The 25,246-nt window shown below is 46.4% G+C and overlaps 1 protein-coding gene across 1 annotated transcript in view; it reads right to left on the bottom strand.

Moving 5' to 3' along the window:
- The window catches only part of iqck (IQ motif containing K), a 95,026-nt gene that overhangs the window by 13,997 nt on the left and 55,783 nt on the right, over positions 1–25,246 (bottom strand). Inside the window, exon 7 of the mRNA XM_089128947.1 lies at positions 14,334–14,448. Coding sequence (XP_088985073.1) covers positions 14,334–14,448 — 115 coding nt within the window. The remainder of the gene's footprint in view (positions 1–14,333; positions 14,449–25,246) is intronic.

Raw genomic sequence — 25,246 nt, 5'->3', positions numbered from 1 at the left:
GACCCAGCCTTGGCACTGCTCTGTCCGGTACGTGCTCTCCGCACCTATGTCGTCAGAACGCGGTGTTTTAGGACCTCAGACCAGCTCTTTGTCTGTCATGGGGGGAGCCAGAAGGGAAGGGCTCTCTCAAAGCAACGGCTGTCCCACTGGATAGTGGACGCCATTGCTTTGTCTTACCAGCAGCAAGGCCGTCCGTGCCCCCTTGGTGTGACGGCCCATTCCACTCGGAGTGTGGCCTCCTCTTGGGCTCTAGCGCACGGCGCCTCGCTAACAGACATCTGCAGAGCTGCAGGCTGGGCGACACCCAACACCTTCGCCAGATTCTATAATCTGCGAATTGAGCCGGTGTTCTCTCACGTACTCGCTTCCGCCAGTACTGGACCCGCTCAGGTGTCTTCGCTTGCTCGCCACTCCACTCCCCGGACTGGATAAGTGCGATATTTCCTCAGTTCTTCCATTGAAGTCTTGAGTCCTCCAGCGCCGACGATGCGGGCACCTGGATGCTGTTGCTCTGGATGCTGGCTAGGTGCCTCCATGTGCACGGTTCCCCATGGTAACCGTCTCATGTGTATTTTCCACTGTAAGCCTCTCTGAGCATGTGTCTTCCCTTGGCAAGCCATCTGCCACCCCTGGAGTTAAATTTTAGTAGCCACCTCGGTTGGTGCTCCAGTGTTTCCATATGCGTTCCTATGTGGCCATATGTGTATTTGTAAGTCTTCCCCTTGGTAGGCAGCTGGTAGCATGTCCCTCCCGGGATATGTTTCCCAGTGTACCTTGGTAATCCTGTGTTAAAGTGGGATCCCTAAAAAAAAAAAAAGGAGAGGGGTCCAGACTTTCGCAGGGCACTGGTAGACAGCTTGAAGATGGCGTGATGGCACAGACCCCCAATCTCCGTCACTTCTGACGTAACTCGAAGTGACTACGAAAGGGAACGTCTCGGTTACGGATGTAACCCTCGTTCCCTGAGTAGGGAACGGAGACGTTACGTCTCCCTGCCACTTCTGCTGTATCGCTGGGTAGACGCCGAGTTCAATCTTGGCTCCTCAGCGAAGACATACTGCGGTTGCGTTCACTTCCTCCTTTTATACTCACGGAGTAGGGCGGAGTACGCTATGCAAATTTCCGCAGCCCCAAGGCATTGCACGCCATTGGCTCGTTTTTAAATACTCGAAGAGGATTGGCTTTCTATGCGAAACCCCCAATCTCCGTCACTTCTGACGTAACGTCTCCGTTCCCTACTCAGGGAAAGAGGGTTACATCCGTAACCGAGACGATTTCGTCATAGTAGCTCTACTCTAAATGGGACAATGTCAAATTTAACACACCCTCTGAGGCGGCCGAGAAACAGTGCCTCGAAATGGGCAGAAAATGCATTAGGCGGCTTATTGTGCACTGTCTAAAGTGAAAAATTCAAAAATTCATAAAAAAAATATTCTACAGGAAAAACTGCTCAAAATGTGGATTTCGTCATAGTAGCTCTACTCTAAAGGGACAATGTCAAATTTAATGCACCCTCTGAGGCGGTAGAGAAACAGTGCCGCGAAATGGGCAGAAAATGCATTAGGTGGCTTATTGTGCACTGTCTAAAGTGAAATATGCAACAATTTCATTAAAAAAATATTCTACAGGAAAAACTGCTCAAAATGTGGATTTCGTCATAGTAGCTCTACTCTAATGCGACAATGTCCAATTTAATGAACCTTCTGAGGCGGCAGAGAAACAGTGCCGCGAAATGGGCAGAAAATGCATTAGGCAGCTTATTGTGCACTGTCTAAAGAGAAAAATTCAAAAATTCATAAAAAAATATTCTACAGGAAAAACTGTTCAAAATGTGGATTTCGTCATAGTAGCTCTACTCTAATGGGACAATGTCAAAATTAAAACACACTCTGAGGCGGCCGAGAAACAGTGCCGCGAAATGGGCAGAAAATGCATTAGGCGGCTTATTGTGCACTGTCTAAAGTGAAAAATTCAAAAATTCATTAAAAAATATTCTACAGGTAAAAGTGCTCAAAATGTGGATTTCATCATAGTAGCTCTACTCTAATGGGGCAATGTCAAATTTAACGCACCCTCTGAGGCGGCTGAGAAACAGTGCCGCGAAATGGGCATAAAATGCATTAGGCGGCTTATTGTGCACTGTCTAAAGCGAAAAATTTAAAAAAAATTCATTAAAAAAATATTCTACAGGTAAAAGTGCTCAAAATGTGGATTTCGTCATAGTAGCTCTACTCTAATGGGGCAATGTCCATTTTAATGCACCCTCTGAGGCGGCCGAGAAACAGCGCCACAAAATGGGCAGAAAATGCATTAGGCGGCTTATTGTGCACTTTCTAAAGCGAAAAATTCAAAAATTCATTAAAAAATATTCTACAGGAAAAACTGCTCAAAATCTGGATTTCGTCATAGTAGCTCTACTCTAATGGGACAATGTCCAATTTAATGCACCCTCTGAGGCGGCCGAGAAACGGAGCCACGAAATGGGCAGAAAATGCATTAGGCGGCTTATTGTACACTGTCTAAAGTGAAAAATTCAAAAATTCATAAAAATAAAAATATTCTACAGGAAAAACTGCTCAAAATGTGGATTTCGTCATAGTAGCTCTACTCTAATGGGACAATGTCAAATTTAACACACCCTCTGAGGCGGCCGAGGAACAGTGCCACGAAATGGGCAGAAAATGCATTAGGCGGCTTATTGTGCACTGTCTAAAGCGAAAAATTCAAAAATTCATTAAAAAAATATTCTACAGGAAAAACTACTCAAAATGTGAATTTCGTCATAGTAGCTCTACTCTAATGGGACAATGTCCAATTTAATGCACCCTCTGAGGCGGCCGATGAACAGTGCCGCGAAATGGGCAGAAAATGCATTAGGCGGCTTATTGTGCACTGTCTAAAGTGAAAAATGCAAAAATTCATTAAAAAATATTCTACAGGAAAAACTGTTCAAAATGTGGATTTCGTCATAGTAGCTCTACTCTAATGGGACAATGTCAAAATTAAAACACCCTCTGAGTCGGCCGAGAAACAGTGCCGCGAAATGGGCAGAAAATGCATTAGGCGGCTTATTGTGCACTGTCTAAAGTGAAAAATTCAAAAATTCATAAAAAAATATTCTACAGGAAAAACTGTTCAAAATGTGGATTTCGTCATAGTAGCTCTACTCTAATGGGACAATGTCAAAATTAAAACACACTCTGAGGCGGCCGAGAAACAGTGCCGCGAAATGGGCAGAAAATGCATTAGGCGGCTTATTGTGCACTGTCTAAAGTGAAATATGCAACAATTTCATTAAAAAAATATTCTACAGGAAAAACTGCTCAAAATGTGGATTTCGTCATAGTAGCTCTACTCTAATGCGACAATGTCCAATTTAATGAACCTTCTGAGGCGGCAGAGAAACAGTGCCGCGAAATGGGCAGAAAATGCATTAGGCAGCTTATTGTGCACTGTCTAAAGAGAAAAATTCAAAAATTCATAAAAAAATATTCTACAGGAAAAACTGTTCAAAATGTGGATTTCGTCATAGTAGCTCTACTCTAATGGGACAATGTCAAAATTAAAACACACTCTGAGGCGGCCGAGAAACAGTGCCGCGAAATGGGCAGAAAATGCATTAGGCGGCTTATTGTGCACTGTCTAAAGTGAAAAATTCAAAAATTCATTAAAAAATATTCTACAGGTAAAAGTGCTCAAAATGTGGATTTCATCATAGTAGCTCTACTCTAATGGGGCAATGTCAAATTTAACGCACCCTCTGAGGCGGCTGAGAAACAGTGCCGCGAAATGGGCATAAAATGCATTAGGCGGCTTATTGTGCACTGTCTAAAGCGAAAAATTTAAAAAAAATTCATTAAAAAAATATTCTACAGGTAAAAGTGCTCAAAATGTGGATTTCGTCATAGTAGCTCTACTCTAATGGGGCAATGTCCATTTTAATGCACCCTCTGAGGCGGCCGAGAAACAGCGCCACAAAATGGGCAGAAAATGCATTAGGCGGCTTATTGTGCACTTTCTAAAGCGAAAAATTCAAAAATTCATTAAAAAATATTCTACAGGAAAAACTGCTCAAAATCTGGATTTCGTCATAGTAGCTCTACTCTAATGGGACAATGTCCAATTTAATGCACCCTCTGAGGCGGCCGAGAAACGGAGCCACGAAATGGGCAGAAAATGCATTAGGCGGCTTATTGTACACTGTCTAAAGTGAAAAATTCAAAAATTCATTAAAAAAATATTCTACAGGAAAAACTACTCAAAATGTGAATTTCATCATAGTAGCTCTACTCTAATGGGACAATGTCAAATTTAACACACCCTCTGAGGCGGCCGAGGAACAGTGCCACGAAATGGGCAGAAAATGCATTAGGCGGCTTATTGTGCACTGTCTAAAGCGAAAAATTCAAAAATTCATTAAAAAAATATTCTACAGGAAAAACTACTCAAAATGTGAATTTCGTCATAGTAGCTCTACTCTAATGGGACAATGTCCAATTTAATGCACCCTCTGAGGCGGCCGATGAACAGTGCCGCGAAATGGGCAGAAAATGCATTAGGCGGCTTATTGTGCACTGTCTAAAGTGAAAAATGCAAAAATTCATTAAAAAATATTCTACAGGAAAAACTGTTCAAAATGTGGATTTCGTCATAGTAGCTCTACTCTAATGGGACAATGTCAAAATTAAAACACCCTCTGAGTCGGCCGAGAAACAGTGCCGCGAAATGGGCAGAAAATGCATTAGGCGGCTTATTGTGCACTGTCTAAAGTGAAAAATTCAAAAATTCATAAAAAAATATTCTACAGGAAAAACTGTTCAAAATGTGGATTTCGTCATAGTAGCTCTACTCTAATGGGACAATGTCAAAATTAAAACACACTCTGAGGCGGCCGAGAAACAGTGCCGCGAAATGGGCAGAAAATGCATTAGGCGGCTTATTGTGCACTGTCTAAAGTGAAAAATTCAAAAATTCCTTAAAAAATATTCTACAGGTAAAAGTGCTCAAAATGTGGATTTCATCATAGTAGCTCTACTCTAATGGGGCAATGTCAAATTTAACGCACCCTCTGAGGCGGCCGAGAAACAGTGCCGCGAAATGGGCAGAAAATGCATTAGGCGGCTTATTGTGCACTGTCTAAAGCGAAAAATTAAAAAAATTCATTAAAAAAATATTCTACAGGTAAAAGTGCTCAAAATGTGGATTTCGTCATAGTAGCTCTACTCTAATGGGGCAATGTCCATTTTAATGCACCCTCTGAGGCGGCCGAGAAACAGCTCCACAAAATGGGCAGAAAATGCATTAGGCGGCTTATTGTGCACTTTCTAAAGCGAAAAATTCAAAAATTCATTAAAAAATATTCTACAGGAAAAACTGCTCAAAATGTGGATTTCGTCATAGTAGCTCTACTCTAATGGGACAATGCCCAATTTAATGCACCCTCTGAGGCGGCCGAGGAACAGTGCCGCGAAATGGGCAGAAAATGCATTAGGCGGCTTATTGTGCAATGTCTAAAGTGAAAAATTCAAAAATTCATTAAAAAATATTCTACAGGAAAAACTGTTCAAAATGTGGATTTCGTCATAGTAGCTCTACTCTAATGGGACAATGCCCAATTTAACGCACCCTCTGAGGCGGCCGAGAAACAGAGCCACGAAATGGGCAGAAAATGCATTAGGCGGCTTATTGTGCACTTTCTAAAGCGAAAAATTCAAAAATTCATTAAAAAAATATTCTACAGGTAAAACTGCTCAAAATGTGGATTTCGTCGTAGTAGCTCTACTCTAAAGGGACAATGTCAAATTTAATGCACCCTCTGAGGCGGCAGAGAAACAGTGCCGCGAAATGGGCAGAAAATGCATTAGGCAGCTTATTGTGCACTGTCTAAAGAGAAAAATTCAAAAATTTATTAAAAAATATTCTACAGGAAAAACTGCTCAAAATGTGGATTTCGTCATAGTAGCTCTACTCTAATGGGACAATGTCCAATTTAATGCACCCTCTGAGGCGGCCGAGAAACGGAGCCACGAAATGGGCAGAAAATGCATTAGGCGGCTTATTGTGCACTGTCTAAAGTGAAAAATTCAAAAATTCATTAAAAAAATATTCTACAGGAAAAACTACTCAAAATGTGAATTTCGTCATAGTAGCTCTACTCTAATGGGACAATGTCCAATTTAATGCACCCTCTGAGGCGGCCGATGAACAGTGCCGCGAAATGGGCAGAAAATGCATTAGGCGGCTTATTGTGCACTGTCTAAAGTGAAAAATGCAAAAATTCATTAAAAAATATTCTACAGGAAAAACTGTTCAAAATGTGGATTTCGGCATAGTAGCTCTACTCTAATGGGACAATATCGAATTTAATGCACCCTGTGAGGCGGCCGATGAACAGAGCCGCGAAATGGGCAGAAAATGCATTAGGCGGCTTATTGTGCACTGTCTAAAGTGAAAAATTAAAAAAATTAATTAAAAAAATTTTCCACAGGAAAAACTGCTCAAAATGTGGATTTCGTCATAGTAGCTCTACTCTAATGGGACAATGTCAAATTTAACGCACCCTCTGAGGCAGCCGAGGAAGAGTGCCGCGAAATGGGCAGAAAATGCAATAGGCGGCTTATTGTGCACTGTCTAAAGTGAAAAATTCAAAAAATTAATTAAAAAAATTTTCCACAGGAAAAACTGCTCAAAATGTGGATTTCGTCATAGTAGCTCTACTCTAATGGGACAATGTCCAATTTAACGCACCCTCTGAGGCGGCCGAGGAACAGTGCCGCGAAATGGGCAGAAAATGCATTAGGCGGCTTATTGTGCACTGTCTAAAGTGAAAAATTAAAAAAATCATTAAAAAAAAATATTCTACAGGAAAAACTGCTCAAAATGTGGATTTCGTCATAGTAGCTCTACTCTAATGGGACAATGCCCAATTTAACGCACCCTCTGAGGCGGCCGAGAAACAGTGTCGCGAAATGGGCAGAAAATGCATTAGGCGGCTTATTGTGCACTGTCTAAAGTGAAAAATTAAAAAAATCATTAAAAAAAATATTCTACAGGACAAACTGCTCAAAATGTGGATATCGTAGTAGCTCTACTCTAATGGGACAATGTCAAATTAAACGCAACCTCTGAGGCGGCCGAGAAATATCGCTGCAAGTTGGGCAGAAAATGCATTAGGCGGCCTATTGTGCACTGTCTAAAGCAGAGGTCTCAAACTCGCGGCCATTTTGTGGCCCCCTACTTGATATTAAAGTTTAATGTTAGTGCGGCCCGTCGTTGCGTTTGCCGCGTTTTTTTTTTATTATTATTATTTTTATCCCTAATGGGCTACCATATATAGTCTCGTGACAGCTTGCGGTCGGTTTGTTGTAAATAGTTGTCATAAACAACCACGAAGTACAAATATACTGCGCCTGGAAAAAATGAGCGCGTCGCTTCAATTATGAGCGCGCTGGGCGCTTGATGCGCGCCTACATTTGAAACGTACTTGAGCGTGCGAAATACGTGAGCGCGATATGTGAACAGGCCCAAGGCGAGCTACCACCACCAAATCAGGCCATGGCTACTGATAGCTCGCGAGTGACGTGTTGGATATCCCTGCTCTAAATAATTTCCTTTTATTATGCTTAGAAAAACAATTACTGCTTTTGAAATAAAAATAATTCTTTCTACACATGTATTGTGTCTCAGGCTTTATTACACTGTCGCTGTAATTTTATCGCGTCGCGTGTAGTTAGGACACGGTGTAAAGAGGGTCTAGATTCAAAGGGTAAATGATGTTTTCCAAAAAGGTAAATAACGTCTCGGTTACGTATGTAACCCTCGTTCCCTGAGTAGGGAACGGAGACGTTACGTCAGAAGTGACAGAGATTGGGGATTTCGCATAGAAAGCCAATCCTCTTCGAGTATTTAATCACGAGCCAATGGCATGCAATGCCTTGGGGCTGCGGAAATTTGCATAGCGCACTCCGCCCTACTCCGTGAGTATAAAAGGAGGAAGTGAACGCAACCGCAGTATGTCTTCGCTGAGGAGCCGAGACTGAACTCAGGCGTCTACCCAGCGGTACAGCAAAAGTGGCAGGGAGACGTAACGTCTCCGTTCCCTACTCAGGGAATGAGGGTTACATCCGTAACCGAGACGTTGCCTTTCGTAGTCACTTCGAGTTACGTCAGAAGTGACGGAGATTAGGGATCAATGCCATCACGCCATCTTACAGCTGTCTTCCAGTGCCCTGCGAAAGTCTAGACCCCTGACTGGTAACTGACTTAACCAGGAGTCCTACTTGACACAAGAATACCAAGGTACACTGGGAAACATATCCCGGGAGGGAGATGTTACCAGATGCCTACCGTAGGGAGGACTTACAAAACACATATGGCCTCAGGGGACGCATATGGGAATCACTGGAGCACCAACCGCAGGTGGTACTTAGGCTCCAGGGGTGGCAGATGGCTTGCCAAGGGAAGACACATGCTCAGAGAGGCTTACAGTGGACAATACACATGGGACAGTTACCATAGGGAACCGTGCACATGGAGGCACCTAGCCGGCAACCAGAGCGAAGCAGTGGTGCCCACGTCTTGGGTGCTGGAGAACTCAAGGCTTCAAAGGAAGACTACTGAGGAATATCGCACTTATCCAGTCGAGAGTGGAATGGCGAGCAAGCGAAGACACCTAAGCGGGTCCGGTACTGGCGGAAGCGAGTATGTGAGAGGACACCGGTTCGACTCGTAGATTATAGAATCTGGCGAAGGTGTTTGGTGTCGCCCAGCCTGCAGCTCTACAGATGTCTGTTAGCGAGGCGCCGTGCGCTAGAGCCCAAGAGGAGGCCACACTCCGAGTGGAATGGGCCGTCACACCAAGGGGGCACGGACGGCCTTGCTGCTGGTAAGACAAAGCAATGGCATCCACTGCCAGTGAGACAGCCGTTGCTTTGAGAGAGCCCTTCCCACTGGCTCCCTCCATGACAGACAAAGAGCTGGTCTGAGGTCACTGCGTTCTGTCAACGTAGGTGCGGAGTGCACGTACCGGACAGAGCAGTGCCAAGGCTGGGTCTGCCTCCTCCAGGTTCCGGTCTCCTGGAATGTACACTGCACGAAGGGACCTCAGGTGCTTCTGACTCCATAGCAAGAGGTGGCGGGCGAGCTGCGACAACTGGCGCGAGCGTAGACCCCCCTGGTGGTTGATATACGCTACAGCAGTGGTGTTGTCTGAACGGACATGTACATGTTGGCCCCTGAGCAGTGCTCGAAAGCGGTGCAGGGCCAGGCGTACTGCCAACAGCTCGAGGCAATTAAGTGCATGAGGCGCTGGGGTCCTGTCCAGGAACCCGCGGCTGCATGCCCATTGCACATGGCACACCGAACCGTGGTCGATGCATCCGTGGAGACAGCGAGATGCCTGGAAGCTCGCTGGAGCGGGACACCGGCCCGCAAAAAGCCGAGGTTCGACCACGGGAAGAAGGTACGGCGGCACGCTGGAGTCACTGGAACTCGAAGCGAGCTGCGATGCCATGCCCACCTCGGGACTCGATCGCAAAGCCACAGCTGAAGTGGTCTCATATGACGCAAACCGAACGGCGTTGCCGCGGCTGCGGATGCCATATGCCCCAGGAGCCTCTGAAAAGAGTTTCAGTGGAACCACATTCTTGCCTTCGAACTGCCGAAGACAAGTCAGCAGTGAGTGTGCGCGCTCGTTCGTGAGCTGCGCTGACATTGGGACCGAGTCTATCTCCATGCCGAGAAAAGAGATCCTCTGCACGGGGCAAAGTTTGCTCTTGTCCCGGTTGACCCGAAGGCCCAGACGGGCTAGGTGCAAGAGCACCAGGTCTCTGTGTCCGCAAAGCTGTTCTCGAGAGTGTGCCAGTATCAGCCAATCGTCAAGATAATTCAGGATGCGAACCCCGTGTTCGCGAACGGGAACAAGGGCTGCCTCGACGATCTTTGTGAAGACGAAAATGCGTTTGGCTATGAGCATTTGAGCGGTGGCTCAAAATGCGCAGATTCAGGACCGGTCGTAACCCACCGGTCTCTTGGGGACAGTGAAGTATGGGCTGTAACCCCGGACCTCACCTCGGCTGGAGGGCCGTCTCGATTGCACCCTTCGCCAGTAGGGTCGCAATCTCCGCTCTCATGACCGGGGCATAGCCACCGACCACCGTGGAGCGAACTCCCCTGAACGGGGAGGAGACCTCGCGAACTGAGTCGCGTAGCCGAATCTGATCGTTCTGATGACACAGCGGGACAGGTTGAGGAGCTCTAGCCAGGCTCCCAGGAACTCAACCAGCGGAGTCATGCGAACCACAGATGTCCCCCCGGAGGGGCAGCGGTACAGGGAGACCGGCATGCACATAGGAGTTACCCTGTGCGGATGCACAGTCGAGCCCCGTTCCCCGACAGAAGAGACCAGGGAAGGGCCAGCGTTCCACGGGGGTCTGTTCTGCCGGGGGTCTGGCGATAGAGGGGGAGGGGAGTGGTGTAGTCGAGGGACAACACCTGCTCCCCTCCGCACCCTCAGAGACAGAGAGGAATGAGCGGGGCGACGCGCTGGGACGTCGTGCGCGCTCATTCCAGTCTGTGTGCTCAATGATAGTGTCAGTTTTTCTTTAACCAGCTCAAGGCGCTGCTCACTCTTGGGTGAGCAGCGAGGAGCTAGCTAGAACAAGAGATTCTCCACCGGCCCTCCACCGGGGGAAGGAGGGGCCCTGCTACCGCCTCCTGAGAAAAACATGACACTATCACTGAGCAGCCCGTCTCAGGAACATCGCTTCGCCTGGCGTTAGCGGGGCACGCGGCCTGAAGGGGCTATGACACTTACCTGTGGCCTCCAACACGACGCGAACCGGCTGAAGGCTGCTGCTGGGGCCGTGTGGGAGGGAAGGGAGCCGCAGGGAGGCGTCCTTGGCGGCGAGCAGGCGGAAGCGTCTGAGCCGACGGCTGGGTGAGGCAGCAGCTGGCCGTCGGGGCAGAAGTGTAAACCCGCCATCGTCTGCTCCTAGGCGGTCGAGAACTGCTGGTCGAAGTCCTGGACCGCACTGCCGAAACGATGATGCTCCTTAGATGATACTCCTGGACCACAGTAGTGGGCATCACCTGACCAAGGGAGCGAGCAGCCGCTTTCGTCGAGGTCGGCGGCAGGCTCGCAGCCCGCTTGGTCCGTCCCCTCCTCGTGCACAATCCTGAGCAGCTAGCAGGTGCTCATCATATGCAGGGCGGGGGCCGCCTGTCCCGCCGCTCTACGGGATCGCGCCGCCATAGACGGCGAGAACCTATTCGGTTGTTAAGTCGTGACGTAATCACACTCTGATAATACTGTTTCCGGGTCCAAATGCTGGGTCCTCTCTATCTGCTTACCGCTTTTGCCCAAGTTTTAACATGCCGCAGTGCTGTGTCCCATGTTGTTTAAATAGATCGGAGTTAAAATAAAACAAGTGACATTCAACTGTCATTCTACCGCTTTCCCTGTGACGAGAAAGAAAAGAGAAAATGGCTGCAGTTGATAAGGTAAGTTACAATTCTTTCCTTTATCCCTAACACCCACTGGCGCTGAAGCGAAGCCAGTCCTTTAAGAAAAGGGCTTACTCTAACGTTATGGGTTGTAACGTTAAGATATGGACGAGCGGAGTGCTTGGACCCGGAAGAGGCTAAACGTCACGCGTGACGTCAGACTTAACAACCGAATAGGCTTTGGATGGGCATCTGGGAGCACCGCGGGAGAAATGCCCTGCGGACGCAGCTGCATCACAACAGAGCGCTCCACCGGGGGAGTCCCAGTGTACCCACAGGCAACCGCGTTGCCGAGGGGAGGAAAGGCGGGGAAACTGAAGCACGCTCTCAGGGCCTTTTTTTTTTTTTTTTTCAAGTGCGTGTCAGTTCCGCATGCAACTCGGGGAAAAAAGGAAATTGGGGTTGGCCGTGGCCATAAGGCGGCAGCGTTACCCAAAAACCAATTATCCAGCCGCGAGAGATCAGGACAGGGCGGAGTTCCACCCCTACCCGATGGTCACGGAGGCCCGAGATAGCATGGCCGTCATCGCGGGATCAGACACGGCGACGTTGATTCTCCCGAGGGAGACAACGCGGCCGTATCCTCACTTCCCGCGGAGTCAAGCCCGCCTTGTGATGCTGCGATCGTCATCGCATCATTCTCTGGAGCACAGTCTGGCAGACCACTGCTCAGATCGCAGGCAATGCAGAGTCTCGCTGGGTACCGCCGTCACACCAACACTGAAGAGGAGCTCGTCTCGAAGAGTTTTGTCAGTGACAATGGCTTAGGAGTGAAGAAGTCTCTCGGCTCCGAAGCGAAAACATACTGCGGTTGCGTTCACTTCCTCCTTTTATACTCACGGAGTAGGGCGGATTGCGCTATGCAAATTTCCGCAGCCTCAAGGCATTGCATGCCATTGGCTCGTGATTAAATACTCGAAGAGGATTGGCTTTCTATGCGAAATCCCCAATCTCCGTCACTTCTGACGTAACTCGAAGTGACTACGAAAGGGAACAGCGTTTCCCTAGGAGGATTTATTTCAATCAAGCAGCCAATAAGTAATGGCCTAAAATCTTCATTGCCACACCATAGCAACCAGTTACAGCACCCTAGCAACTGTGGGCAACATTGCATAGTGTATTTCAATCATATACCATTTCAATCCCCCTCTTCACATTCGCCACGTTGCCATCGAGTGTAAGGCGAAGCTTGAATTAACGGGTATGTCCCTCTTTGGCTAATGTACTTTCAACATGGAGGGGCAACATGTCGACCGACATTAGAACCCCTTACCCGTATGTTTTTCAATGGCATATTATACACTCACGAGAATACTTTTTTACTTGAACGAATAAACATTAATGAGCACATATATTTTTTGAAAGAACTAAGTGTTTTTACCTAAGAATAAACCAAAAAAGTTACACAGTGTAGCTTTAAAGCATTTCTGCTGTGTTAGCAGAAAAAAATATATTTCTCAAACGGCAAGGATGTTAAGAGGCTAAAAACAGAACTTGCCTAATTGAAGTCAACAGGGTGCGAATGTTAAAAAGAGGATAACACGGTGTAGGAAACACAGATTTTTGTCGTTTTTGTCCATACTGACAGCACTCCAAATGTACAAAAAAATTAGCTCAATGTTAAAATTGACCGAGTTGTCCTTTAACTGGAAAATTCCTCAACTACACCATTAGCTTACATGAAATATTACATTTTTATAAAAAAAAAAAAAAACTCTTGTGATTATCAAAATTAAATACGAGTTGTTTGTGGATATTAATCGAACTGTGAGCGGCAGAATTCTGTTATCTGCTGGTTAGAGGAAAATCTGTAGGAAATACAGTTTCAGAAAATAAAGTGTAAAGACTGTAACGTTACACATCCAGCAGAGGGCCTTAAAGATCCGGGTATTTTCTGGTCCTTGAGGTCTTGGTTTTGCAATAATGCCACAAAAATTCTCAATATTGATTGTAATACCATATTATTTATTTCAATAATCCAAATATAAAAATTATTAATTTAAGAATAAGAAATTAATTTTAAAAAAGGAAATAAAACTCCCTAAAATAGGCATAGAATAAGGACTCTTAGGTCCCTAAATCCCTAAAGATAAATGCATTTATGTGTATGATTGATGCACATCTCATGTGTTCCAGATATTTCCAAGTAGTTGAAGAGAAGTTGAGGCCACAGCAGATGGAGATATGTTAACAATGATGCAAACACAGATTCTCCGCCTGACTTCAGTCTTGCTCTCGAGCCACAATCACCATACCTACTCAGCTAAGGGTGCAAGAATAAACACAATACATGAGTACTGTGATGCCATTCAAGACACACACACACACACACACACACACACACAAGTACAGCAGTTGGTCTCCACACAGGGAAAGATTCCAGCTCTATTAACTGTTAGTTAACTCTATTAACAGTCCTCTGAAGCACCGCTGGCCTCGTCATGGCCCTGGTGTGGCACTTCTGGGGTTCAGTAATAAAGTACACTGCATTTCAGTGTTCATTACAGCTCACTTTAGAAAAGTTACAAGAACTTTTCTCTCTCTCTCTCTCTCAGCTTATAATGTGGTATACTTCGGATACCAACAAATACTTCAGATTGGTCAGTTCCCTCCTTTTTTTTTTTTTACACAGCTCAAATTCCAACCCATCTGGGCTTCCCAGTCTGTGTGAAATGCGTGTTGTGTGATGCAATGTTGTTGTGTAAGGCTTGTCAGAGAGAGCATGAGTGTGTGTTGTTCACCTCTGTTCTCCTGTGTTCATCTGTGTGTTTGTGTGATGTAATGTTGTTTTGTAAGGCTTGTCAGAGAGAGCATGAGTGTGTGTTGTTCACCTCTGTTCTCCTGGCGTGTCCAGAAGTCTTGAATCGTTTTGTTGATGTCACAGTTCTCTTCCCGCAGTTCTCTCTGCCACTGCCTCAACTCTTGCACGTCTGGACGCACACGCACCTGAAAACAAACACTGTTTACAATAAAATGATATCTGCATTCTTCACCAAGAGCACAGGGCGCTGGGGCAGGAGAAAACCCTCGGCCCTTCAGTGTAGCCTGTCTTGGTGTAAGAACTGAGAAATTAGGAAATGCTGGGAAGTGTGGTTGAGTAACGACCACTCCCGAGAAGACAAAGCACCTTTCTCAAAATTAACATTTGACTCTCTCTTGAGAAACTAGCATCCCGAGTCAATCACCTCCCCAGTCACGTCATCTCTCTCATGCTGAGATCACCTGATTTTCACCCAAAAATATATATGGTTTAATGTGAATAATTATCATACAGTATTATACATGTTTGGTATCATTTGAAATGTCTCCGTGCGACTGGTACAAATGTCTCATTCCCAAAGAAGTAAACCATAAGGTAATACAGTTCTTAAAGGAGAACTCCGGCGAACAATGAACCTTTGGTCTAATAAAACATTGGTACCTAATCAACCGTTCTCTGAGATTTGTTTTCATGATAATTGAATGTAAAGAGTTTTATCTCTAAAAACTGTTTAGCGTATAACGCTAGTAATGGGGGCATTGAGTAAGTAAAAAGAAATCGCTAGTTTATACCACTAACAAGGCTCAAAATAGCCCCACACCAACGCAGTAACATAATGAGGCTCCATACATGCAAAACGAAGCATTGAGAACTTTGTAAGTGTACAGACCGTTTAATAAGAAGATACTTTATGAAGACAGTTCACTTCGCGTATACAGACAGGAGCCATCTTAGGAAATAGTCTCGATAAGTCGAACCACGAACGCCGTTCATACAGTTCAGAAGTTTGTTGAACTTCATAGAGTTCAGATCACTCAGCACGACGTTCGTGGTTTGACTTATCGAGACTATTTTTTAAGATGGCTCCTGTCTGTATACACGAAGTGAACTGTCTCTAGCTAGTCCAAGACTTTGAAAAAGGTCCGTTCCACCAGCAGGGAGTCCCTCCCCGGACGGCGGTCTGCGGACGAGCGTGCCGGCCCCCCGGAATTTTTGGGGGGCCGGCCGACGGCGCCCCCGGGCCTCGCCCGGCGCGGGGGGGGGCGCGCAGGCGGGCCGGGCCCCGAGCCCCCCGGGGCGCCGACGGGAGGGGCCGCAAGTTTCGGGACCGCAGGGGCAGTTCCACCTCGACCCCCACGGGGGAGCCGTCCACAGAACATCCCGCGAACCCACTAAACGTCCGACCGGCCACCGCTCCCACAGGGGGTCCGGCGACCCGCCCCCGGCCACGCCCCCGTCCCGCCAACCCACTATTCGTCCGATTGCCCACCGAGTCGGGCCGGCTCTCGGGGACGCCCCCCGCCCGCCCCCGGGACACGCCCCCGTCCCACGAACCCACTATTCGTCCAATAACCCACTAAATCGGGCAAACGTCTCGGGAACGCCCCCCGGCCACGCCCCCGTCCCACGGACCCACTATTTGTCCAATAACCCACTATATTTGCAAAAACGTCCCGGGACCGCTCCCGGGCCACGCCCCTGTCCCACGGACCCACTATTCGTCCAATAACCCACTGTTTTTTTTTTCCCCAGTTCGCCCGACGCGCAGCGATCGGACACGGTCACGCCGCCGATCTGTCGGGTGGGGATTCGGGCCGTGTTTTCGATAGACGTTTTAATCGGAGTTCCCGTCGTGACGAAAACCACTCGTCTGCGCTCAGCCGGGGCCCCCGAGTCCGTAGCACCGAGCGCCGTCCCATAATTCCACTGTCCACGAACCCACTATGTGTCCAATAACCCACTATTTTCAAATGTACTAACCCCAGCCTCCATGCAATAAGCTGCAAATGGACAGAATCCCACCTGCAACCTATCCCACTGTCCAAGAACCCACTATTTGTCCAATAACTCACTATTTTTCAAATGTACTAACCTCAGCCTCCATGCAATAAGCTGCAAATGGACAGAATCCCACCTGCAATCTATCCCACTGTCCAAGAACCCACTATTTGTCCAATAACCAACTGTCCAAAAACCCACTATTTGTCCAATAACCCACTATTTTTCAAATGTACTACCCTCAGCCTCCATGCAATAAGCTGCAAATGGACAAAATCCCACTTGCAATCTATCCCACTGTCCAAGAACCCACTATTTGTCCAATAACCAACTGTCCAAGAACCCACTATTTGTCCAATAACCCACTATTTTCAAATGTACTAACTCCACCCTCCATGCAATAAGCTGCAAATGGACAGAATCCCACCTGCAACCTATCCCACTGTCCAAGAACCCACTATTTGTCCAATAACCCACTATTTTTCAAATGTACTAACCTCAGCCTCCATGCAATAAGCTGCAAATGGACAGAATCCCACCTGCAATCTATCCCACTGTCCAAGAACCCACTATTTGTCCGATAACCAACTGTCCAAGAACCCACTATTTGTCCAATAACCCACTATTTTTCAAATGTACTAACCTCAGCCTCCATGCAATAAGCTGCAAATGGACAGAATCCCACTTGCAATCTATCCCACTGACCAAGAACCCACTATTTGTCCAATAACCAACTGTCCAAGAACCCACTATTTGTCCAATAACCCACTATTTTCAAATGTACTAACCCCAGCCTCCATGCAATAAGCTGCAAATGGACAGAATCCCACCTGCAACCTATCCCACTGTCCAAGAACCCACTATTTGTCCAATAACCCACTATTTTTCAAATGTACTAACCTCAGCCTCCATGCAATAAGCTGCAAATGGACAGAATCCCACCTGCAACCTATCCCATTGTCCAAGAACCCACTATTTGTCCAATAACCAACTGTCCAAGAACCCACTATTTGTCCAATAACCCACTATTTTTCAAATGTACTAACCTCAGTCTCCATGCAATAAGCTGCAAATGGACAGAATCCCACTTGCAATCTATCCCACTGTCCAATAACCCACTATTTGTCCAATAACCAACTGTCCAAGAACCCACTATTTGTCCAATAACCCACTATTTTCAAATGTACTAACCCCAGCCTCCATGCAATAAGCTGCAAATGGACAGAATCCCACTATTTGTCCAATAACCAACTGTCCAAGAACCCACTATTTGTCCAATAACCCACTATTTTTCAAATGTACTAACCTCAGCCTCCATGCAATAAGCTGCAAATGGACAGAATCCCACCTGCAACCTATCCCACTGTCCAAGAACCCACTATTTGTCCAATAACTCACTATTTTTCAAATGTACTAACCTCAGCCTCCATGCAATAAGCTGCAAATGGACAGAATCCCACCTGCAATCTATCCCACTGTCCAAGAACCCACTATTTGTCCAATAACCAACTGTCCAAAAACCCACTATTTGTCCAATAACTCACTATTTTTCAAATACTAACCTCAGCCTCCATGCAATAAGCTGCAAATGGACAGAATCCCACTTGCAATCAATCCCACTGTCCAAGAACCCACTATTTGTCCAATAACCAACTGTCCAAGAACCCACTATTTGTCCAATAACCCACTATTTTCAAATGTACTAACCCCACCCTCCATGCAATAAGCTGCAAATGGACAGAATCCCACCTGCAACCTATCCCACTGTCCAAGAACCCACTATTTGTCCAATAACCCACTATTTTTCAAATGTACTAACCTCAGCCTCCATGCAATAAGCTGCAAATGGACAGAATCCCACCTGCAATCTATCCCACTGTCCAAGAACCCACTATTTGTCCAATAACCAACTGTCCAAAAACCCACTATTTGTCCAATAACCCACTATTTTTCAAATGTACTAACCTCAGCCTCCATGCAATAAGCTGCAAATGGACAGAATCCCACCTGCAATCTATCCCACTGTCCAAGAACCCACTATTTGTCCAATAACCAACTGTCCAAAAACCCACTATTTGTCCAATAACCCACTATTTTTCAAATGTACTAACCTCAGCCTCCATGCAATAAGCTGCAAATGGACAGAATCCCACCTGCAATCTATCCCACTGTCCAAGAACCCACTATTTGTCCAATAACCAACTGTCCAAGAACCCACTATTTGTCCAATAACCCACTATTTTCAAATGTACTAACCCCACCCTCCATGCAATAAGCTGCAAATGGACAGAATCCAACCTGCAACCTATCCCACTGTCCAAGAACCCACTATTTGTCCAATAACCCACTATTTTTCAAATGTACTAACCTCAGCCTCCATGCAATAAGCTGCAAATGGACAGAATCCCACCTGCAATCCATCCCACTGTCCAAGAACCCACTATTTGTCCAATAACCCACTATTTTAGAAATATACTACCCGAAAACCCATTGAATAGATTGCCGGCGGGATTCTGTCCATTTGCAGCTTATTGCATGATGGTCCGGGTAAGTACATTTGAAAAATAGTGGGTTATTGGACCAAAAGTAGGTATTTGGACAGTGGTTTTTAAGCTTAGCTTTCAAAATATTTGGATGAAAACTACTTTCGTGCCCTCAGCTGGGGCCCCTGAGTCTGTAGAACCAAGTGCCATCCCATAATTCCACTGTCCAAGAACCCACTATGTGTCCAATAACCCACTATTTTTTAAATCTACTAACCCCGATCTTCATGCAATAAGCTGCGAATGGACAGAATCCCGCCTGCCATCGATTGAATGGGGATTTGAGTATGGTATTTTTTTTACTTTTTTTTTACCATTTTTTTTCATGATAAAAACTATATTACTGCACTCAGGGGAGCCCCCTGAGTCCGCGGCACCAAGCGCCGCCCCCAAATTCCACCGTCCATGAACCCACTATTTTTATAATGGCACAAATGCTACGTGGGATCTCGATATCTCAGCTCTGGGAGGGTCTAGAGCCTCCATTTTTGCACTCAGGTCCTTGTCCCATGGCCCTCTATCCGAATCCAGAGTTTTCGAGAAGATCGGAGAAACTCAAAATTTTGAGCCAAAAAAAGCGACAGGCCTGTCGGTTTTTTAGGTCCGAAAATAAGTTTCTCCGATCTTCTCGAAACTCGGGATTCGGATAGAGGGCCTTGGGACTTAGACCTGAGTGCAAAAATGGAGGCTCTAGACCCTTCCTGAGCTGAGATATCGAGATCCCACGTAGCATTTGTGCCATTATAAAAATAGTGGGTTCGTGGACGGTGGAATTATGGGATGGCGCTTGGTGCCGCGGACTCAGGGGGCCGCCCTGAGTGCAGTAATATAGTTTTTATCAAGAAAAAAAATGGTCAAAAAAAGTAAAAAAAATACCATACTTAAATCCCCATTGAATTGATTGCAGGCGGGATTCCGTCCATTTGCAGCTTTTTGCATGAAGGTCGGGGGTAGTACATTTGAAAAATAGTGGGTTATTGGACAAATAGTGTTTATTTGGACAGTGGTTTTTAAGCTTAGCTTTCAAGATATTTGGATGAAAACCATGTATCTGCACTCAGCTGGGGCCCTGAGTCTGTAGAACCAAGTGCCATCCCATAATTCCACTGTCCAAGAACCCACTATGTGTCCAATAACCCACTATTTTTGAAATGTACTAACCCCAGCCTCCATGCAATAAGCTGCAAATGGAGAGAATCCCACCTGCAATCTATCCCACTGTCCAAGAACCCACTATTTGTCCAATAACCCACAATTTTTTAAATACTACCCGAAAACCCATTCAAAAGATTGCAGGCGGGATTGTGTCCATTTGCAGCTTATGTGTTGAAGGCCAGTGAGCATAAACCCTAAAGTTTGAATGGCTATAACTCCGGGACCAAGCCGCCCAGATGCACCAAACTCGGGTCAACTTGGGGTCTCTAGGGGCCCTCTCCAACGGGCCCTAGCCAGAGGCTCTAGCGCCCCCACAGGCCGAGATATGGGGCCCAACAGAAAAGGGTCACTTCAGAAGGAAGGGTCCCAGAACCTCGGGACTCTGGGGTCTGAGAGGGCCCCTAGGGGCCACTCACCACCCCAAAGGACGAACCGCTGGGACTCGTCATTTCCGAGATATTGACCGTTTTGTACAAAAGTTCCTTATGTATAACAGGGTGTATCTCGGGAACCAAACCGAGTTGGAGCTCAAAACTCCGGGTGTGGGGAGCCCCTATGGGTCCCTTCAAGACCCCAAAGTTTCGAGGTCCTGGGCTCTACCGTTTCTGAGATACGGGCACTTCCACTTCCTGTCCAGTTTTGTCCGGGTGTATCTCGGGAACCAAACCGAGTTGGAGCTCAAAACTCCGGGTGTGGGGAGCCCCTAGGGGTCCCCCCAACACCCCAAAGTTTCGAGGTCCTGGGCCTTTCCGTTTCCGAGATACGGGCACTTCCTGTCCAGATTTGACCGGATGTATCTCGGGAACCAAGCCGAGTTGGAACTCCAAACTCGGTGTGTGGGGAGGTACTAATGGGCCCTCCAATACCCCAAAGTTTGAAGCCCAAAGTCGGCGTGGTTCCGGAGTTAATCGCGTTCAAATGTGGACCTGGTGATGGCCTAGGGTCGTGACGTCATCACCGTGCGCCATTATGACACGTGGGCGACGGTTTTCGGCCAATATCTCCGCGAATACTGGACCAAATTTTATAAAACTTATACCATTCTTTTCAGCTCAAATAGACGCTTACAAAGAGCCCATTGGTGGGTGGTGGACAGAATGGACAAAATCTGCAAATGGACAGAATCCCACCTGCAATCTATCCCATTGTCCAAGAACCCACTATTTGTCCAATAACCAACTGTCCAAGAACCCACTTTTTGTTCAATAACCCACTATTTTAGAAATATACTACCCGAAAACCCATTGAATAGATTGCCGGCGGGATTCTGTCCATTTGCAGCTTATTGCATGATGGTCCGGGTAAGTACATTTGAAAAATAGTGGGTTATTGGACAAATAGTGTGTATTTGGACAGTAGTTTTTAAGCTTAGCTTTCAAGATATTTGGATGAAAACCATGTATCTGCACTCAGCTGGGGCCCCTGAGTCTGTAGAACCAAGTGCCATCCCATAATTCCACTGTCCAAGAACCCACTATGTGTCCAATAATCCACTATTTTTGAAATCTACTAACCCCTATCTTCATGCAAAAAGCTGCGAATGGACAGAATCCCACCTGCCATCGATTGAATGGGGATTTGGGTATGGTATTTTTTTTACTTTTTTTGACCATTTTTTTCATGATAAAAACTATATTACTGCACTCAGGGGGGCCCCCTGAGTCCGCGGCACCAAGCGCTGCCCCCAAATTCCACCGTCCACGAACCCACTATTTTTATAATGGGACAAATGCTACGTGGGATCTCGATATCTCAGCTCTGGGAGGGTCTAGAGCCTACATTTTTGTACTCAGGTCCTTGTCCCATGGCCCTCTATCCGAATCCAGAGTTTCGAGAAGATCGGAGAAACTCAAAATTTTGAGCCAAAAAAAGCGACAGGGGTACCCCTGTCGGTTTTTTTGGTCCGAAAAAACAAGTTTCTCCGATCTTCTCGAAACTCGGGATTCGGATAGAGGGCCTTGGGACTTAGACCTGAGTGCAAAAATGGAGGCTCTAGACCCTTCCTGAGCTGAGATATCGAGATCCCACGTAGCATTTATGCCATTATAAAAATAGTGGGTTCGTGGACGGTGGAATTATGGGACGGCGCTTGGTGCCGCGGACTCAGGGGGCCGCCCTGAGTGCAGTAATATAGTTTTTATCAAGAAAAAAACGGTCAAAAAAATTTAAAAAAAATACCATACTCAAATCCCCATTGAATTGATTGCAGGCGGGATTCCGTCCATTTGCAGCTTTTTGCATGAAGGTCGGGGGTAGTACATTTGAAAAATAGTGGGTTATTGGACAAATAGTGTGTATTTGGACAGTGGTTTTTAAGCTTAGCTTTCAAGATATTTGGATGAAAACCATGTATCTGCACTCAGCTGGGGCCCCTGAGTCTGTAGAACCAAGTGCCATCCCATAATTCCACGGTCCAAGAACCCACTATTTGTCCAATAACCCACTATTTTTTTCAAATGTACTAACCTCAGCCTCCATGCAATAAGCTGCAAATGGACAGAATCCCACCTGCAATCTATCCCACTGTCCAAAAACCCACTATTTGTCCAATAACCCACTATTTTTCAAATGTACTAACCTCAGCCTCCATGCAATAAGCTGCAAATGGACAGAATCCCACCTGCAATCTATCCCATTGTCCAAGAACCCACTATTTGTCCAATAACCAACTGTCCAAGAACCCACTTTTTGTCCAATAACCCACTATTTTAGAAATATACTACCCGAAAACCCATTGAATAGATTGCCGGCGGGATTCTGTCCATTTGCAGCTTATTGCATGATGGTCCGGGTAAGTACATTTGAAAAATAGTGGGTTATTGGACAAATAGTGTGTATTTGGACAGTAGTTTTTAAGCTTAGCTTTCAAGATATTTGGATGAAAACCATGTATCTGCACTCAGCTGGGGCCCCTGAGTCTGTAGAACCAAGCGCCGCCCCCAAATTCCACCGTCCACGAACCCACTATTTTTATAATGGGACAAATGCTACGTGGGATCTCGATATCTCAGCTCTGGGAGGGTCTAGAGCCTCCATTTTTGCACTCAGGTCCTTGTCCCATGGCCCTCTATCCGAATCCAGAGTTTTCGCGAAGATCGGAGAAACTCAAAATTTTGAGCCAAAAAAAGCGACAGGGGTACCCCTGTCGGTTTTTTAGGTCCGAAAAAACAAGTTTCTCCGATCTTCTCGAAACTCGGGATTCGGATAGAGGGCCTTGGGACTTAGACCTGAGTGCAAAAATGGAGGCTCTAGACCCTTCCTGAGCTGAGATATCGAGATCCCACGTAGCATTTGTGCCATTATAAAAATAGTGGGTTCGTGGACGGTGGAATTATGGGATGGCGCTTGGTGCCGCGGACTCAGGGGGCCGCCCTGAGTGCAGTAATATAGTTTTTATCAAGAAAAAAAATGGTCAAAAAAAGTAAAAAAAAATACCATACTTAAATCCCCATTGAATTGATTGCAGGCGGGATTCCGTCCATTTGCAGCTTTTTGCATGAAGGTCGGGGGTAGTACATTTGAAAAATAGTGGGTTATTGGACAAATAGTGTTTATTTGGACAGTGGTTTTTAAGCTTAGCTTTCAAGATATTTGGATGAAAACCATGTATCTGCACTCAGCTGGGGCCCTGAGTCTGTAGAACCAAGTGCCATCCCATAATTCCACTGTCCAAGAACCCACTATGTGTCCAATAACCCACTATTTTTGAAATGTACTAACCCCAGCCTCCATGCAATAAGCTGCAAATGGAGAGAATCCCACCTGCAATCTATCCCACTGTCCAAGAACCCACTATTTGTCCAATAACCCACAATTTTTTAAATACTACCCGAAAACCCATTCAAAAGATTGCAGGCGGGATTGTGTCCATTTGCAGCTTATGTGTTGAAGGCCAGTGAGCATAAACCCTAAAGTTTGAATGGCTATAACTCTGGGACCAAGCCGCCCAGATGCACCAAACTCGGGTCAACTTGGGGTCTCTAGGGGCCCTCTCCAACGGGCCCTAGCCAGAGGCTCTAGCGCCCCCACAGGCCGAGATATGGGGCCCAACAGAAAAGGGTCACTTCAGAAGGAAGGGTCCCAGAACCTCGGGACTCTGGGGTCTGAGAGGGCCCCTAGGGGCCACTCACCACCCCAAAGGACGAACCGCTGGGACTCGTCATTTCCGAGATATTGACCGTTTTGTCCAAAAGTTCCTTATGTATAACGGGGTGTATCTCGGGAACCAAACCGAGTTGGAGCTCAAAACTCCGGGTGTGGGGAGCCCCTATGGGTCCCTTCAAGACCCCAAAGTTTCGAGGTCCTGGGCTCTACCGTTTCCGAGATACGGGCACTTCCACTTCCTGTCCAGTTTTGTCCTGGTGTATCTCGGGAACCAAACCGAGTTGGAGCTCAAAACTCCGGGTGTGGGGAGCCCCTAGGGGTCCCCCCAACACCCCAAAGTTTCGAGGTCCTGGGCCTTTCCGTTTCCGAGATACGGGCACTTCCTGTCCAGATTTGACCGGATGTATCTCGGGAACCAAGCCGAGTTGGAACTCCAAACTCGGTGTGTGGGGAGGTACTAATGGGCCCTCCAATACCCCAAAGTTTGAAGCCCAAAGTCGGCGTGGTTCCGGAGTTAATCGCGTTCAAATGTGGACCTGGTGATGGCCTAGGGTCGTGACGTCATCACCGTGCGCCATTATGACACGTGGGCGACGGTTTTCGGCCAATATCTCCGCGAATACTGGACCAAATTTTATAAAACTTATACCATTCTTTTCAGCTCAAATAGACGCTTACAAAGAGCCCATTGGTGGGTGGTGGACAGAATGGACAAAATCTGCAAATGGACAGAATCCCACCTGCAATCTATCCCATTGTCCAAGAACCCACTATTTGTCCAATAACCAACTGTCCAAGAACCCACTTTTTGTTCAATAACCCACTATTTTAGAAATATACTACCCGAAAACCCATTGAATAGATTGCCGGCGGGATTCTGTCCATTTGCAGCTTATTGCATGATGGTCCGGGTAAGTACATTTGAAAAATAGTGGGTTATTGGACAAATAGTGTGTATTTGGACAGTAGTTTTTAAGCTTAGCTTTCAAGATATTTGGATGAAAACCATGTATCTGCACTCAGCTGGGGCCCCTGAGTCTGTAGAACCAAGTGCCATCCCATAATTCCACTGTCCAAGAACCCACTATGTGTCCAATAATCCACTATTTTTGAAATCTACTAACCCCTATCTTCATGCAAAAAGCTGCGAATGGACAGAATCCCACCTGCCATCGATTGAATG

The sequence above is a fragment of the Pimephales promelas genome, chromosome 3, assembly GCF_988280905.1.
Source record: "Pimephales promelas chromosome 3, fPimPro1.hap1.1, whole genome shotgun sequence".
Taxonomy (NCBI): domain Eukaryota; kingdom Metazoa; phylum Chordata; class Actinopteri; order Cypriniformes; family Leuciscidae; genus Pimephales; species Pimephales promelas.
This window is presented reverse-complemented; position numbering and strand designations above follow the sequence as displayed.